We start from the raw sequence: 15,940 nt of genomic DNA, 5'->3' as shown, positions 1-15,940 counted from the left end.
CCCCACTCTCCAAAAATCAGATGCGACACATCCAGTCAGGTGAGAGCTGTTGCCAACATTTACTCTGTAGACTGGCTACTAGATTCAACAGGACAACGCCCCTCCTCACTGGGCTCTAGCCAGACGCAGGCCGGGCTTCCCCTCAACCCACCCGGTCTCCTCCCCATGGTGCCCTCATTCCAGCGTCAGGATCACCTGTCTCCATCTCATCCGAGGTAATTCATCCTAGCATCTCTCTGCCCCAACTCATATGCTCTCTAAATGTTGTGCCAAACTCAAAAACCCTCCCCCCTACCCGGCCCTCAGGACACCCCTAAGTCATGTGGAGCTCTTCCTCCGCTGATTTTAGTAGTAGGTCTCTCTCTCCAGCCAGCCTGTGGAAGAGAAGAGAGCAGAGTGAGCCAGAGAAGGCAGCACAGGGGAGGCATCTAGGGAAGACAGGCAGAATGGTAGACAGAGGAGGCCTGAGGGCGGAACACAGGGCAGCGAGGATTGAAAGGAGCAGGGTGATGGAATCAGGACTAGAGGGCCGGGGTCCAGGCTCAGCACAGGCCAGGCAGTGAGGTGGGGAGAAGGGCAACGGGCCTGAAGGAACCAAGTGGGATGGGAGAGCCAGTTAGGAGGCTGCTGACCACTCAGAGCAGGGTGCAGGGGAGCCTCACCGCCAGGATGATTACGGATGGCAAATTTTCTGACTTCATCATAGATAAAGATAAGAATGCTGTAGGGAATGGCACAAAGCCACCAGAATATCCTGTAGAGCAAGAGTTTGATCAGCTGGGCAGGAGATAGAGGGGCCAGAGAAGGGCAGGGGCAGAGAACAGCACTTGGGAATTGAACGGTTCGTTTATCATGTCCACTATGTGCCGGGGACTGTGCTGGGTGCTGGAGACAGCAAGGTGCGTAGATGGGGTTGACCTCTACCTTTGAGGAGGCCAGAACCTGGGGGTTGGGGGTGAGGGAGGAGAAGCCCAAGACAGAAACATAAAGAGCCAATGATAGCAGACATGATAAATGTCACAGCAGAGGTACATGCAGTGTTCAGGGAGGTTGTCTACTGACTTTTGTGTAGTCGTTCAGGGAGACCCCTTTGCTTTCTGGGGACTCTAGGCCTTGCGCACAAAAGGGGAGGGTGTCCAAGCAGGATGGCTCAACCTGAGGCTGCATGTGTGGGGATATACACTCCTCAATAGGCAAAGATGGGGACATTTTTCTTCCTGAACCTCTTCTATAATTAGAGACCAGGAAGGTGGGCTCTGGGGAGGGATTGAATAGAACCACATTTGTTCTCTTGGATGACAGAGAGATGGCCTAGACCAGCAGTGTCCAACAGAAATATGTTGCGAGCCACATGTGAAATCTGATATTTTCTAGTAGCCACAGTAAAATAAGTAAAAAGCAGCAGGTGCAATTAATTTTAATAATGCTTTTTATTTAACCCAATATGTCTAAAATATTATCATTTTAACATGTAATCAATATGAATGTTATTAATGAGATATTTTACATTCTTCTTTTTATCCTAAGTTCTCAAAATCTGGTGAGTATTTTACATGGACAGCACATCTCAAGTCAGACACTGAATTTTCAATGGTTAAAAGAAAATGTAGTCCAATGAAAACAATAAAGTTGTACTTCCTAGAAAAATATTTGACACTGCTTTAGTCTTTAACTTTAAATTAACTAAAATTACAAATTCAGTTTCTCCCTGGCCATGTTTCAAGAGCTCAGTAGTGACATAAGAGTACTTTACGGCTACCATATTGGACAGCGCAGGCCTAGGCCGTGGTTCATTCCATACACACACACATACACACCAACAAACATAAACACTTATATACATACAGTCACCCATTCATTCAACAATTGTGGTATGTCTACTCTGTGTCCATGTTAGGTCCTGAGGAAATAAAAATGATGACATGATGGTCCTTGATCTCAAGGAGCTCGGGCAATCAGGGAAGAGAGGATAGATAAACACACAAAATAATCACCATATTAATAATCACAATATTAGGTGATGAGTCTTATGGTCAAGGTATATACAGAGTGGGAGCGCACTTAATGCTCAATTGCATTTACTATTACTAATATATTGACGTTAATAGCAGCAGTAATAAAGCTACTATTAACAAAGCTCCCACTATGACCCAAGCACCGTCCTGGGTGCATTACACACATTTCTAGATCTAATTCTTGCAGCCATCTGCCAGGGGTGTATTATGAAGACTTCGCAGGTGAAGCTTAGGCTCAGAATGGTTATAAACTTGTTCAAGGTCACAGAATAATACACAGTACAGTTGAAATTCAAACCTGGGATTGTCAGTATCTAAGGGCAATGCCAATGTCTTTTTAGTAAATATTAACTGAGCACCTACACTATACAAAGCATTGTGTAAAACACTGCAAGGGATAGAAAGGTCAGCAAAGTATGTAAACGTATAGAAAACGAGTTGGAAGAATACATACTAAATCATTAACAGAGGCTCCCTATGCAGGAGGAGGTAGAGAGAGTCAGGGTGGAATGGGAGTTTTACTTTTTTCTCTGTAAAATATTAAAGAGCAATTTTTCACCACATGCATAGACTAAAGTAAAAAACAAAAACAAACAAAAAGCAAACATGGGACTTAAACAAAACAAAGTACCAGATGAAAAGAATTTCATTATGCCCACTCATATATATGCACATTAAGACATATTTACGTAAGTACAACAGAATTAGCCACGCACAGATCAGGCTATTTTTATGATTACTTCGCTTCCGAGCAATATGTATCCTTGGACAGCTACACTACACATCATCATAAAAAAGATGCCACTCTTTTAAGCACTGGTAAGTCTCCTAAATTTGCATGTCTGGTGGGTTGCGATCACTTGGCACAGCCCCTAATCCTTTGCTAAATAAGATGCATTTGTCAGAGCACAAATAAGTCTCCTTACACCACTGAGTACAGCCCCATTTATCCAGGCAAGACCCCTCCCCAACCCTCCACGAGTGACTTTTCTGTTCAAACACACGTTTCCTCTCACACACTCTCCCTATGCCCAGAGATTCTCCCACGTGCATCCCTTCCCTTACTCACTTGAGTGGGTACATTCTCAGGGCCATGTCCATGCCTGGAGTGTAGCACAGAAAAGCAGCCAGGAATGTCTCCTCCAGTATCCCAAATATGAGGATCTTGTTTCTGGGAAGAAATGTTTCAGAGTGTGTTGGAGACAGGGATGGAGAGGTAGAGGAAATGGCGGCGCCCTGCGCACAGGTGTGGGAATGTGTGGGGCTGTTGGGTGGGTGCTCACTTCATGCCCTGCTGGAAGACCGAGTTGCGCCGGGTCTTGCAGATGATGAGGTCGGCCCACTGCACAATCACGATGCTGACAAAGAAGCCTGTTTGGCATGTGAACTCCAAAATCTTCCGCTGCTCAAATGTCTGCAGGAAGGGTGGGCAGAGGGGAGACGTCAGTGTCAGAAGGGATTCAGATACATCTTAAAAGCTTCTTTCCTGTCCTGCCTTCCTGGACCCCATGCTGACTTAGATCTTTAGACACCCACAGCACTTCTCACTTATCTCAGTCTTAGCACTTATCCTGTTGCATTATGAGTTGTTTATCTGTTTTCCTTACCTGACGGATAGCTCCTCAGGAAGAGGCAGTTTGTCTTATTTATCTTTGTGCCCCCTCCCCATTGCTCAGTTCAAGTGCTATGGTTCAATAAATATTTGCTAAATTAATAAGAAGGGCAATGTAAGAGAAGAAGGTGTACTCAGAAAGCAGAGTCAGAGGAAATAGGTGAGAAAGGAAGATGGGGCTAGAGGGGACTCTGAAAGCTGAGAGGAAAGGAATGCCCAAAGGGTGGTACCAGATAGGAGATATTCATTCGTCCATTCCTTCAGTCTTTCACTCCCATTTTACACATAAGGATCTTACAGTCTAGTGGGGAGGATAAATATGCTATGTCAGCACTATAGGTAGGATATAAGACAGAGATCACAGAGGGCTAACACAGAAGAGGTGCATCTAAATCAGATGGGAGAAAAAGCCATGTTTCAAAAAATAAAGCAGCATGTTTATAAGTAACTTGTAGATCGAGTTAAGAATTTGAAAATATGTAGGACTGAACAATAATGGAATACTACATATTGAACCTCATGGGGTATGGTCAAAACTGGACTTGGAGGAAAATATAGAGCCTTAGATGATTAGAAAACAAAGGCTGAAAACTGATGAGCCAAGCACTGAACTTAGAGTGAGACCAATGAGCAGGTTTGTGTGCATCAGATCATGCCACCTCGATCCTCCACTGCAGCCAGCTAGCAATACCCAAGTCACCCCCAGCACCACTTGAAGATGTTAGCTCCTGACTCACTGTCACTCTAACTCTGCTCCTGTTCTTGTTTTTGGAGATTTAAATATCCATATTGATGATCCTTCCAATACCATGGTCTCACAGTTCCTTGATCTTCTCCAATGATGTTGTCTTCCACTCCCCACCTGGGCTGCTTTCTCCAGTGGTTAAACAGACACTGTCCTTTATAATAGCTACAACTTCTCTGTAATTTCAATTTCAAGCATCTCTTTCTCTCTGACCACCATCTTTATCTTTCCATCTTACCTACTCTAGTATCTCGATCCCAACACTTCATAGTCCGTTGACCCAATATGTTATATATTTGGTTGTTATCTGTCTCCCCACCCACGACCTTCCCCCTAACTAGAGTATAAGTTCTATGAGAGCAGTAACTTGGTCATTTTTGTTCACTACCGTATCCCCAGAGCCCAAACAGCACCTGGTACATAGAAGATGCTTGACAAATATTTGCTGAATGAATGAATGAATGAATGAGTGGTGATCAATGGAATTACTGGTGACAGACATTTAGAAGATAAGCAGCTATCTTTGCTTCTAGTAGTATGTAGAGTATTTCCTGGGTGGGTGGCTCTATACTTGATTATCTGAAAATGACAGCAGTGGAAGAGGCATAGACCCTGCCTTTATGGAATTGCCTCAGGGCAATTTTTCTCAACCCTTTTGCAATACTTCAAGATGTCTTTGATGTAATTTGATGTTACTTCAAATTAATTTTAATTATCTTTAATTTGTTATAAATAAATATATGTCAAGTTGCACCTTGGCAACAGGGGAATGGTATCAAGATATAAAACCAACAAGGGCTTGAGTTGAGGATTGAGGAGATGTTGACGGGGCACAACGATGAGGACTCTGGGCATCACTGGACTGTGGAGCAGTGTTGGTAGCTGGGAACACTGACATCTGATGGCCTCATGAGGCTTGGCTGGTAGAAGCCAGGTGTGTATGAGGGGCATTTTCCCAACAACACAGATTTTAACATACTTTTGAGAAACCTGAAATTAACTTGGTTTAGAGGCATCATGGTAAAGTAGGAAAGTGCTGGGCAGGAAAGTAGAATTCTGAGTCCAAAATTCTAGTCCAGTTCTTCTAAGAATTCACTATGGGACTTTGAGCAAGCATTAAATCTTTCCAGACTCAGCTTCCTCATTTATAGAATGATGATAATAAACTGTATGTCCTGTATAGACTATGTGTCCTCTATGGTCCTATAATTCTAACAAACATCTTCCACTGTCTTAGAAATTAGGACAGGAGTGTTTAAAGGTACAAAAAACCATACTTACTAAAATTCTTGAACACATAGCGTCAGTTAGAAGGCTTCAGTTTGGGTCTCATTCATCTTGGGTTTTAGGAAAGACTACTACAGAGAGGCATCCTCTAGGTTTAAAAAGTTTAGAATGACGAGGAAGGGGTATACAAAGAAAAGTTTTCAGATTTGAAGTCATATTATTTGAACTCCCATGGAGGGAAGGAGCGTAATGGGAGAGAGTGGACCCAGCACTTATTTCTGAAGCAATGATGGTTAGAACCTAGAAAAACAGAAATTAGCCCCCAGAATTTGATATGACAAAGAAGACTTCCAGCCCATGGAAGCCAAAATATCCAGGAAGGTAAGGACAGACAACAGACAGTAGGAATGAATAGAAATGAAGTCATTGCAATCAAAGAGAACACTTGCTGACGTGATTGGAGATTGAGGTCAAATGTTAGAATGCTCATATAGAACTGGAGATGAGGCATCAACTCTGTCTGGTGCCTCCATTCTCCCACTTTTCAAAAATTTCCTAAACCCACTCCCCTGTCACTTCTTCACTCTTATTGATCACTATCTACTACCCTACCCCTTTTACTCACCCACTGCTGTCCATAGCTGTCCTCCAGGTCATTGACGTATGAATTTTCCCAGTCGTGGCGGATGCCCAGCAGATCAGCAGGCTTAAAACCATTCTCAGCCAGGATCACAAAATAGGTGAAGAATCCAGCCAGAGCCTGGATCATCCCTGTGACAGAGTTACAGGACAGGGGAACCTTGTTTAGAGAAGGACCTCAAAAAGCAGAGCATAGAAGGGGTGGTAGCTGGGACTTGCTTCTAGCTGGGTTGGTGTGTGTCTGAGCTGTAATGCTGAAGATTCTTGCCATCAATGATCTGATCCTGTCATCTCTGTAGGACTTGCCTCCAAGCCCTGACATTTGTTTCTAAGCTCTAACCCAGAGTCACATTTGAATCATATAATCTTAAGATTGGAAAAGATCTTAGAGGCGATTTTATTCCCTCTCCCCATTGAGTGAGTGTTGGGCTCCTCCCTCTCCATTTCCTCTGACATTAGGACACTCATTAAGTCCTCTCCTCTCCTCACATCTCTGCCATCTACCCCTTGCCTCTCTGTTAGTCGAAACGTCTATCCTCCATGCCTGGACCACAGTGATAGCTGACGTTAATGTTTGTCTACTAACAACAGAGCTGTGCACTGTGTAGGTAACTGTGGACAATGATCCCCATAACAGGTATGAACTTTTATCTACATTTCATAAGTGGGAAAATTGAAGCACAAAGAAGATTCAGTCGTCATGTAGGGTCATATAGGTAGTCAGTGGTGAATCAGGATTCGAACGTAGGATTGGCTCCTAAATCTGTGCTTTTACTATGTATTTCCTCCTCTAGATATTGGGATGGTCTCCCCTGTCCCCAATCTCTTCCCTGTCCATCCCTCACCTTACTTCCTGAAATATCCCATTGCACCTGGCAACTCAAGAACAAAGACCTCTAATGGCTCTCACATGTTTTTCAAGGCTGGCCCAGTATAAATGTTACGTGTATCTACAGCCTTAATTTCCACTATTCCTTTATCAGGAATAAGGGCTCCACCAAACTGGCTTATTCCCTCTTCAACATCCAGGCCATGTGAATTTCCCCTCTCCTCTGGTCCCCGATACCTGACCATACATTTACTAGTCTAAACTGTATCTTCCAAAACCAAGTGTAAGTCCTGTTTCCTCCATAAGGCCTCTCTCACTAGCTTCGTGATTGGTGAGACCCCTTGTTTTGTACTCCTGAAGCATGTCCTCTCTATACTCATTATTTGGCACTTGGAAAGATGCTATCATTTTATGTCTGTTTGTTCCTTCTTGACTGCACTCTTAAGTCAAGGGCAGATCAGAAATCAATGGTTCTTTGTTGTCCCAGGGCCTAGCACAGTTTAAGAAAATATCTTCCTGACTTGCAAACCAAGATGGCTCCAATGGCCAGGCAGGGGCAGCCACTCCCCACTCCCTTCACCCCTCATTCCTCTGGCCGCACCAATCTGTCCATAGGCCATGCCGATGAGACGATAGTTCACCAGTTTATCATTCTTTGGATCCCGTGGAGCCCTCTTCATGATGTCACTTTCAGCTGACTCATAAGCTAAGGAGATAGCAGGGACCTGGAGGATGGAAGGTGAGAGTGACAGGGGACACAAAGTTCAGAAGGAAACTCAGAAGTAACTCAAGCTCTGTCCCTCTCCTTGGACACAGGATTTTTCCTACTCCTCAGTGCATCTCACAGGAGCTCCATGAACCGGGTCCCAGTTTGGGTCTCACCATGTCGGTGCCCAGGTCAATGCAGAGGATGGTTATGGTGCCCAGAGGCAGGGGGATACCGAGGATGATGAAGAGCAGGAAGGGGGTGATCTCGGGGATGTTGCTGGTCAGGGTGTACGCGATGGATTTCTTCAGGTTGTCAAAGATGAGGCGGCCTGGGGGGATGGTCAAGCTTCAGTGAGACCATTTCTGTATCTGTCTCCTGGACAGAGAGACTACTATAAAGCAGTGTCACAGTCCATGAAAGGATCTGTAGGTCCGAAACCTTGGCAGTCCCAGTTTTGTTTCTAAATTATATGACTATTAATTAAAGCCATGCTTTATGAGGATGCCTTATCTGTGTACTCTTTGTCCTTGGATTCAACATGGCTAATGTCATCTGATCTCTGAAAACTAAGCAGGGTTGGGCCTGGTTAATACTTGGGGATGTCTGAGAACGTTGACATAAAAGCCATTAGAAGATTAAGGCTGACATGGAAAGAGCCTGGGCTTGGGTTCTAATCCCATTTCTGCCATAACTAGCTTCTGACCTTGGGCGCCCCTCACCTCTCTGAGTGTCATTCCTCTTGCCTTGCAAGATGGCTTAAGTCCTTCCCTGGTGACCCTTTCAAAAATCGTAATCCCTCACTGCACTCGTTGCTTTATTTTTTCCCCACTGTATTTATCACCTTTTAATATGCCATACAATTTACCTCATTGTCTGTCACACTCCACTAGAAATTAAGCTACATGAGGGCAGGGATTTGTGTCTTTTTATCCCCCACTGTTATATCCCCAGCATCTAGAAGAGTGCCTGATACAAAGTTGGTGCTCAAAAAATTGAATGGGTACAAAATACTCAGCAAAGTGTCAGGATCATACTAGGTCTCAATAAAATGGTAGCTACTATTATTATGTGAATTGTCCTAGGTTTTAATAAGATAGCAACAGGCAGAAAGCAGGGAGCCTGGGATGCCAAATTCTGGGGTTCTCCTATTCACCAATGGACATTGTCTTCAGAATTCTCTGGGAAAGACGATGTTTAATTGGGCTCATGCAGTCAATTCATAGGTCAGGCTCCAACTGATCTTGATATGTCAACATCATTCAGGCAACAGGTTCCTAGGGGGCCCTCCTGAGATTGTGGAGTATGGAGTAGTTCCAGGGGTATGGCTACATCTTGGAACTTGCTGTAGACCTACTTGAATCTCTGCGAAGAAGTAGGAAGATACCATGCTATACCACAGTCCCAGTCTCCCTCACAAATCTGGACTTTCCTCCAGTCTCATAATAAAGGGCTCCTGAAAGTGATGTTCTAAGTACCAAATGAATCTAATTTGTAAAAATTTGTCTTACAGTGATTTTTCCCAGTCTGTACAGGACCATGGAGGTTGGATGATGGGCAAAAGGAATGAGAGTAATATATACCAACTTTCGCCTGAGTCTGAAGTAGTCCCAACCCTGGGCACCCTGTTTCCTCACCCTCCTCCACGCCTGTGACAATGGAAGCAAAGTTGTCGTCCAGCAGGATCATGTCTGCTGCCTGCTTAGACACGTCAGAACCAGTGACGCCCATGGCAATGCCAATGTCAGCTTTCTTCAGTGCTGGGGAGTCATTCACGCCATCACCAGTCGCCGCCACAACGTTTCCCTGGGTGAAGCACAGAGGGAGTGAAATAATTATTGTGTCAGATTCAGGGCCAGTCCCAAAGATCAATTTGATTTCATCATCCCCTGTTTCTTGATGTAATCATGCTTGATTTGGGCCTCTTGGCCCTTCCTTCACCTGCTCCTCCTGAGATATTAAAACTCTCAGGGAACCCCCAAACTGATGTCCATCTCAGGAGTTTGAGATGGGATGTTCTCTGCAGGCTCTTCTAGCCCAGCCCACACGTTCCTCTGCTTGATTTGGGGCTGGGCTATGCCACATGATTTCTGCCAGATTCCTCGAGCCTCCTTTTTCTCCCTTACCTGCCTCTGACATCCCTCTACGATTATGAGCTTCTGCTGAGGGGAGGTCCTAGCAAACACAATCTCAGTGTAGTTTCGGAGAATCTCATCAAGCTGCACTGAGCTCATATCCTTTAGGTCTGAGCCGTGCACCACAATGGCTTTGACATCCCTGGGGGGAAAAGAATTTCAGAAAGCTAGTTCAGAGTGTTGAGAATTTACCAGGGGTCCTGGTGCCCTCTAACCAACCTTTACTATAACCTCCTTATTTCTCCTTTCAACTCAATCTCGTCACTTGTCCCCAGCCATTCACTGTCCCCAGATTGACACATTGCATCTCCTCCCTTTTCTCCCAACCACTCCTCCCTTTTCTCTACCTCTTTCTTTGTCCAACTTCCTCTGAAAATCCACTGACATAGTCACTTGGTCATTTTCCTATTATGTTTTACTTTGCAATAAGTAAACCCTGCACATACTACCTACTAAAGGAGGCTCTAAGAACTTTAGTAAGTGGGATCTAGGTGGGGCAGGCTGAGAGGATGGAGGAAAAAAATGGCAGATCTGAGTCCTTTAGGGCTCTCACCTGCTATCGATCTGCCTGACATGGACCTTGAGCTGGGCAGTAGTGTCCTCTGCAGTCTCGGTGCCTTCTGAAATGATGCCCACACCCTTGGCAATGGCCTTGGCTGTAATGGGATGATCCCCTGTTACCATAATCACCTGAATTGGGAGGGGAGGGAAGAGGAGCAGAATCATCTTCAGGGAGGTGCCTGGAGCCTTCACCATTCTAAGAACTAACAGATCACTGCTTCCATTCCACAGGGTTTTAGTAGCTCATTCCCAAGAACTTGTGCTATAGATCAAAAATCTCGCTACTGTGGCTTTAACCCTCTAGAGTGGGTCAGGACCAACAGACCATAAAACACAGGACAGTTTGGGTTCTATGCTTCCCAGGAATACATCAGGGATTTGGGTGTTTTACTATATTTAGAATTTTGTTTAATTGCTCTGGAAGTTATTCTGCTGCTTTAAGCTCAAAGACAGAAACACCTACACATGGAACAAGTGGTAATAAAGGAACGTCTGGAATAATCCATCTGTCTAGCAAAATTTCATCTAGGTCCAGGTGCATTCTGGTTCTCATTCTTCCTCTCGTCTTCCCACTGTCTCCCTGCAGCCTCTGGGTTCCACCCATTTTTTGGATACCTGGACCAGCCCTAGTCTGGTCCCATTCCTCCCCAAAGATCAGGGGCCTGAGCTCTCTGCTTCCCTAGCATTCTGTTCTTTCTGTATTTCTGCACTTGTCACTTCTCTATATGGTGATGGCTTGTCTGTCTCTCTCCCCTACTGGACTGTGAGCTCCCCAGGAATGTGGCCACGTCTCTGATTCCTTGTTAAGTTTCCTGCCCTTGCACAATGCCTAGCACACAGGAATCCATCAACAAACAATTATCAAACGAAGGAATGATGGCTTCCTGGGAACCACTGCCCATGGTTCCCACTGCCCTCCCAGCACACAATTTTGCAGTCTCTGATGGGAGGAAAAAGGAAACTATGTGACCATGACCTAACTATCCAACTGCTTGCAGGAGCAGAGGCCCTGAAAAGGTCAGTCTGTTTACTTTTAGAGCATGGAAGTGAGCCTTGAAGGAGTTTTCCTGTGAGCCCTCATCATTCCGCACTGGCACCCCTGGCGTACTGGAAGAAGACAACTAAGCTGAGATTCCCAGAGACTCAGGAAAGTCCCACTATGAGCTGTTACCCACACCACTGATTTTGAGGATCCTGGTTCAACTTCAGGGCACTGGATCCTCACCAAGCTTGGCCCGTGGGGCACAGGGTAACTGGTTAGGATCTGGGAGGGAACTGCATATAAGGTTAGAAGATTCCCGATATGATTCAGACTGAGCCCTCAGTGATGCCTTTCAGGTTCGCAGTGCCCTGACAGCTTCCCAGTGGCTCATCAAAGTGACCTGGGACCTGTAGGACAGGTATGGTATCATCCTGATACATTCCTGGTACCTAGCCCAGTTTGACTATTCAAATGTCCTGTTCTATCGTAGTTTCTGGAAGTACCACCTCCATGCTGGGCTGGAGAAATAAAAACACAAAGTCAATCACCCCGGGAGTGAGTTCCTAGGACCCAATTTCACAGAGCATTGAGATGCATGCATACAATAGAAGCGTAGTTCCACAGAGAATGGCTCCCTTTGAAGTAAAGGGCATCTGGTAGTTTCTGGAATTCATCAAATACTAAAGGAATTTCATTTCCAGCTTCTTGGTGCTGACTATACCTCTGATGTTCCCACGCAGCCTTGCAAGCTGCTCTCTTGTTCCCTTGTACCCGCTTCCCCCAGCTCGGACCCATCTGAGAGAAACGTTCCAGCGTTGGTGACATTACTGTAGGCCCTCACTGCTTGACTGCAAGAACTGACTGCAGTTCTTAAAGGAGGCCAGCTTCACAGCAGGGGCCAAGTATCTTCATATTGCTGAGAGCCTCAGTTAGTGGCAAATATAATGGGCTCATTTTATTTTAGTTTTTTTTTTTTTAAAGATTGGCACCTGAGCTAACAATTGTGGCCAATCTTCTTTTTTTCTTTTCCTGCTTTTTCTGCCCAAATCTCCACCATACATAGTTGCATATTTTTTCAGTTGTGGGTCCTTCTAGTTGTGGCATGTGGGATGCCGCCTCAGCATGGCCTGATGAGTGATGTCCACGCCCAGGATTCGAATGGGCGAAACCCTGGGCTGCCAAAGCAGAGTGCACGAACTTAACCGCTTGGCCACAGGGCCGGCCCTTATTTTAGTTTATTAAAATCACATTTCTTCCAAAGGCCTGAGCACATGGCTCTACCTGGGAAATCCCAGTCCCACACTCATTCCCTTCTAAAAACTTTGCTACCATGCAATCATTATCTGACCTCTTTAAGCAGCCTTGTAACGTTTGTCAGTTCTGCATCAACACCATTTTGGAGCTGACCCTGGAAGAGTCTACCCTATGGGACAACACCATGTACGTTCATTACAGTTTGTCCTCCTTGAAGGATGGCATCATGTGTATGTCCTACACTTCCCTATGGGAAAAAGTGATGATTCAAACTTCCTCACCAAGTCTGCCAAATTTCTGTCAGCTTAGAGTCCAGAAGAAGTAAGAAATTATAATGAGACCTGTAAACCTATAACCAGAACAAGGACTGGCCCAGAAAGCACTGAGACCTCCTGCTTCAGCTGCCAGCTTGAGGCCAGCAGCGAGAGTCCTCCTCAGACTACCATGGGCTCACTCTGCCTCAGGCTGTGATGACATCCTGATCTGGTAACCATCCTGGCTAAAATCACCCTCTCATCTCTGTTTGGACCTCCCTACCTGTAGGCATAATTGTAACTCTCTTCTTGCTAATGGGATCCATAAATTCTCAGATGAAAAATTTTAGACTACACCCACAATGTTATTCTCCATTCTAAGAGCACACCTCAAAGCTCAGAAAATTCACATGAACCCCTTCTCCACTGATGACCCACAATATGATGTGGTAGCTTATAGAACCATGGGGCAATATCAAGATAACTTGGTTATCCTACACAGATATGTTATAATAATGCTTCTCTGCAAAGAACTATACCACCCCAAACATCTTATAGTAATTAAGGAATTCACTCAGAATAATATCCTACATCTATTCCTTGGTTCCCACTCTACTGACTAATCATTAAACTTAGCGAGCCCCAGGCTGCCCCCAGACAAACTGCCAAAACTCAAAAGTCTAAGATAAATCTAGCTCTAACAGATAGCATCTAGTTCTCCTTAAATACCTCCAACGCCCGCTCCTCAACCTGCCCTCCCCCAAGTCCAGGATCCAGAATATCAGGTATGAGCAGGGAAGGTGTCAATATCTAATCTATGAAGATGTATATGCATCTTAGACTCTGACCTGGGAAATGTGGGTTATGGAACATCTCAGAATTAGAGGAATTCTGCTGCTATCCCGTGAAGTCCAAGGCCCACCCTGACCAAAGAGGAATCCCCACCTCTGAGCTTGTTCTGCAGCTGTGTTCACTCTTGGACCAGTTCATTTGCTTTTTAGCTTTTACTCCTGGACATATACTGGTTAGTGCAGTTGCTCACTCCCGTCAGATCCATTGAGGGCCCCCAGCTCTCAATATCCCATTCTCACTATTGCCTGCTCCAGACCCCCGGCCCACTTGGCCTCACCCTTTCTACAACCCATCCCAGCAGCACATTCACATGATATCTTCTAGCACTTTGCTACTCCTAGTGTGGTCTGCAGACCAACAGCAAGAGCATCACCTGGGAGCTTGTTAGAAATGCAGAATCTCAAGGTATCCTAGACATACTGAATCAAGATTTGCATTCCAACAAAACCCCTAGGTGATTCACAGTGTCCTAGGACACTGGTTCTCAAACTTGTCTGCACGTTGGAACCTCTAGGAAAGTTGTTAGAAATACAGATGCCTGGGTGCCACCTTGAGAGTTTCTAATTTAATGGGTCTCAGTGTGGCCTAGGCATCAGATTTTTAAAGCTCCCCTGGTGATTCTCACGTTCAGTGCAGGACAGGATTCTGACTATAAAGGAAACTTACTATTAGATTCTCTCTTGAGGCTAAAAATTATAAGCTCAAGGAAACAGAAATCAATTCAATTAGACCAAGATTATTAAGAAGCTACTCTGTGCAAGGCTTTCTACTGTTGCTCCAATTTGTGAGTTTCTGGGATGGTCAAGTTTACCTTAATCCCTGCACTACGACACTTGCACACAGCCTCAGGCACGGCAGGTCGGGGAGGGTCAATCATGGATATGAGCCCCACAAAACAAAAGTTTTCCATGGGAAAATTGACTTCATCTGTATTAAACTTGAATCCCTTGGAGAAGGTGTTAGGCAGATTCAAGAAGCAGAACCCTGGAGAGAAATAGAAGAAGGGACCAGTAGTCACTCAGCTATGTCCCTATCCTGTTCACCCCAACATCCTAGATTTTTCACCCCACGGACGACGGCATTCTTTCAAGGCTTCTCCCACAGCCCCTCACCTAGCACGCGTTCCCCCAGACCTCCTAGTTCCAAGTAAGCATTTTGGAAGGCTTCTTTCATTTCCTCGTCCATTGAATACTCCTGCCCATTCAGAAGATAACTAGAGCAAAACGCCAAAATCCTCTCAGGAGCCCCCTTCATCAAGAGCACGTGGGTCTGGGAGCTGTCCTCCCGCAGGTGGATGGATATCTAGGAGAGGAGAGGAAGCATCAATGGAACAGGAGAGAGCAAGGGGCAGGGACAAAAAGCACGGGAAAGGTCTTTGAGGGTAAAACCGACAGGCAACCTGTTTCATACCCTCCACCTCCTTGATCCCCTCACCCCAACAGAGTCCCCCCACCCCCAGGCGAATCTGACCCACTGTTGAGCCCTCCTCCTTCCCAGGAAACCCCAGCCTGGTATTTGCACTCAAATCTCTCTTATCTTCTCAGCCAGAATGGAAGCTGAGGGCAGAGCCAGGCTCTTTCTTTCCCTGCTTCCTCTGCCTGGATGGCTCCAGAGCAGCAGGAGTGGGGCTGGCAAAGACAGCTGAGTAGACAGGAAAGAAAAAAATGTCATGTTCTAGGGCCACCAGGAATGCCTTATAGCTTTATGATCTCAGGTCAGTCCATTTAATCTCTCAAAACCTTAGTTGCTTTGATAAAACATAGACGGTCTGTGTTGCTTAATTCATTGGGTTTTTATGAGACACAATATTTGTAAAAGAAACTTTGAAAACTCTGAAGCACAATTCAAACACAGGTTAGTCATTCTAGTCCCCTTGCCACTCTCTTCTAAAAGCCGTAGGGAGTGAAAGTAGCCAGTGGGATTTTCTTGGCGCCTCCCCCAAGCAAGCCCGGCCAGAGCCGGGTGGCTGGTGGGCTGGCCAGCAAACTGGGTGGACCACAGAGGAAGATTTTACCGTTTCAACTTGATACTCAATAGCTCAGAAAAGGCACTAATGTAGTCATTTTGAGGAAAGTTGCTATTTTGTTGGACGTCCCAACAAATGTCGTGGATATGTTTTGCTTTAATTT

The 15,940-nt window shown here is 45.3% G+C and overlaps 1 protein-coding gene across 1 annotated transcript in view; it reads right to left on the bottom strand.

Annotated features, from left to right (window-relative positions):
- Window positions 1–205: 205 nt before the first annotated feature.
- LOC106835754 (sodium/potassium-transporting ATPase subunit alpha-4) overlaps window positions 206–15,940 on the bottom strand; it is a 28,190-nt gene continuing 12,455 nt past the window's right edge. The window contains exons 11-21 of the mRNA XM_070497667.1: window positions 14,924–15,113; window positions 14,623–14,795; window positions 10,462–10,598; window positions 9,900–10,050; window positions 9,411–9,579; window positions 7,950–8,104; window positions 7,669–7,792; window positions 6,225–6,370; window positions 3,299–3,429; window positions 3,085–3,186; window positions 206–754 (exon numbers count right to left, since the gene is read on the bottom strand). Coding sequence (XP_070353768.1) covers window positions 346–754; window positions 3,085–3,186; window positions 3,299–3,429; window positions 6,225–6,370; window positions 7,669–7,792; window positions 7,950–8,104; window positions 9,411–9,579; window positions 9,900–10,050; window positions 10,462–10,598; window positions 14,623–14,795; window positions 14,924–15,113 — 1,887 coding nt within the window. The 3' untranslated portion in view covers window positions 206–345. The remainder of the gene's footprint in view (window positions 755–3,084; window positions 3,187–3,298; window positions 3,430–6,224; window positions 6,371–7,668; window positions 7,793–7,949; window positions 8,105–9,410; window positions 9,580–9,899; window positions 10,051–10,461; window positions 10,599–14,622; window positions 14,796–14,923; window positions 15,114–15,940) is intronic.

Source organism: Equus asinus, chromosome 25, assembly GCF_041296235.1.
Source record: "Equus asinus isolate D_3611 breed Donkey chromosome 25, EquAss-T2T_v2, whole genome shotgun sequence".
Lineage (NCBI taxonomy): Eukaryota > Metazoa > Chordata > Mammalia > Perissodactyla > Equidae > Equus > Equus asinus.
The sequence above is the reverse complement of the archived record's forward strand: the minus strand, read 5'-3'. Positions and strand labels throughout refer to the sequence as shown.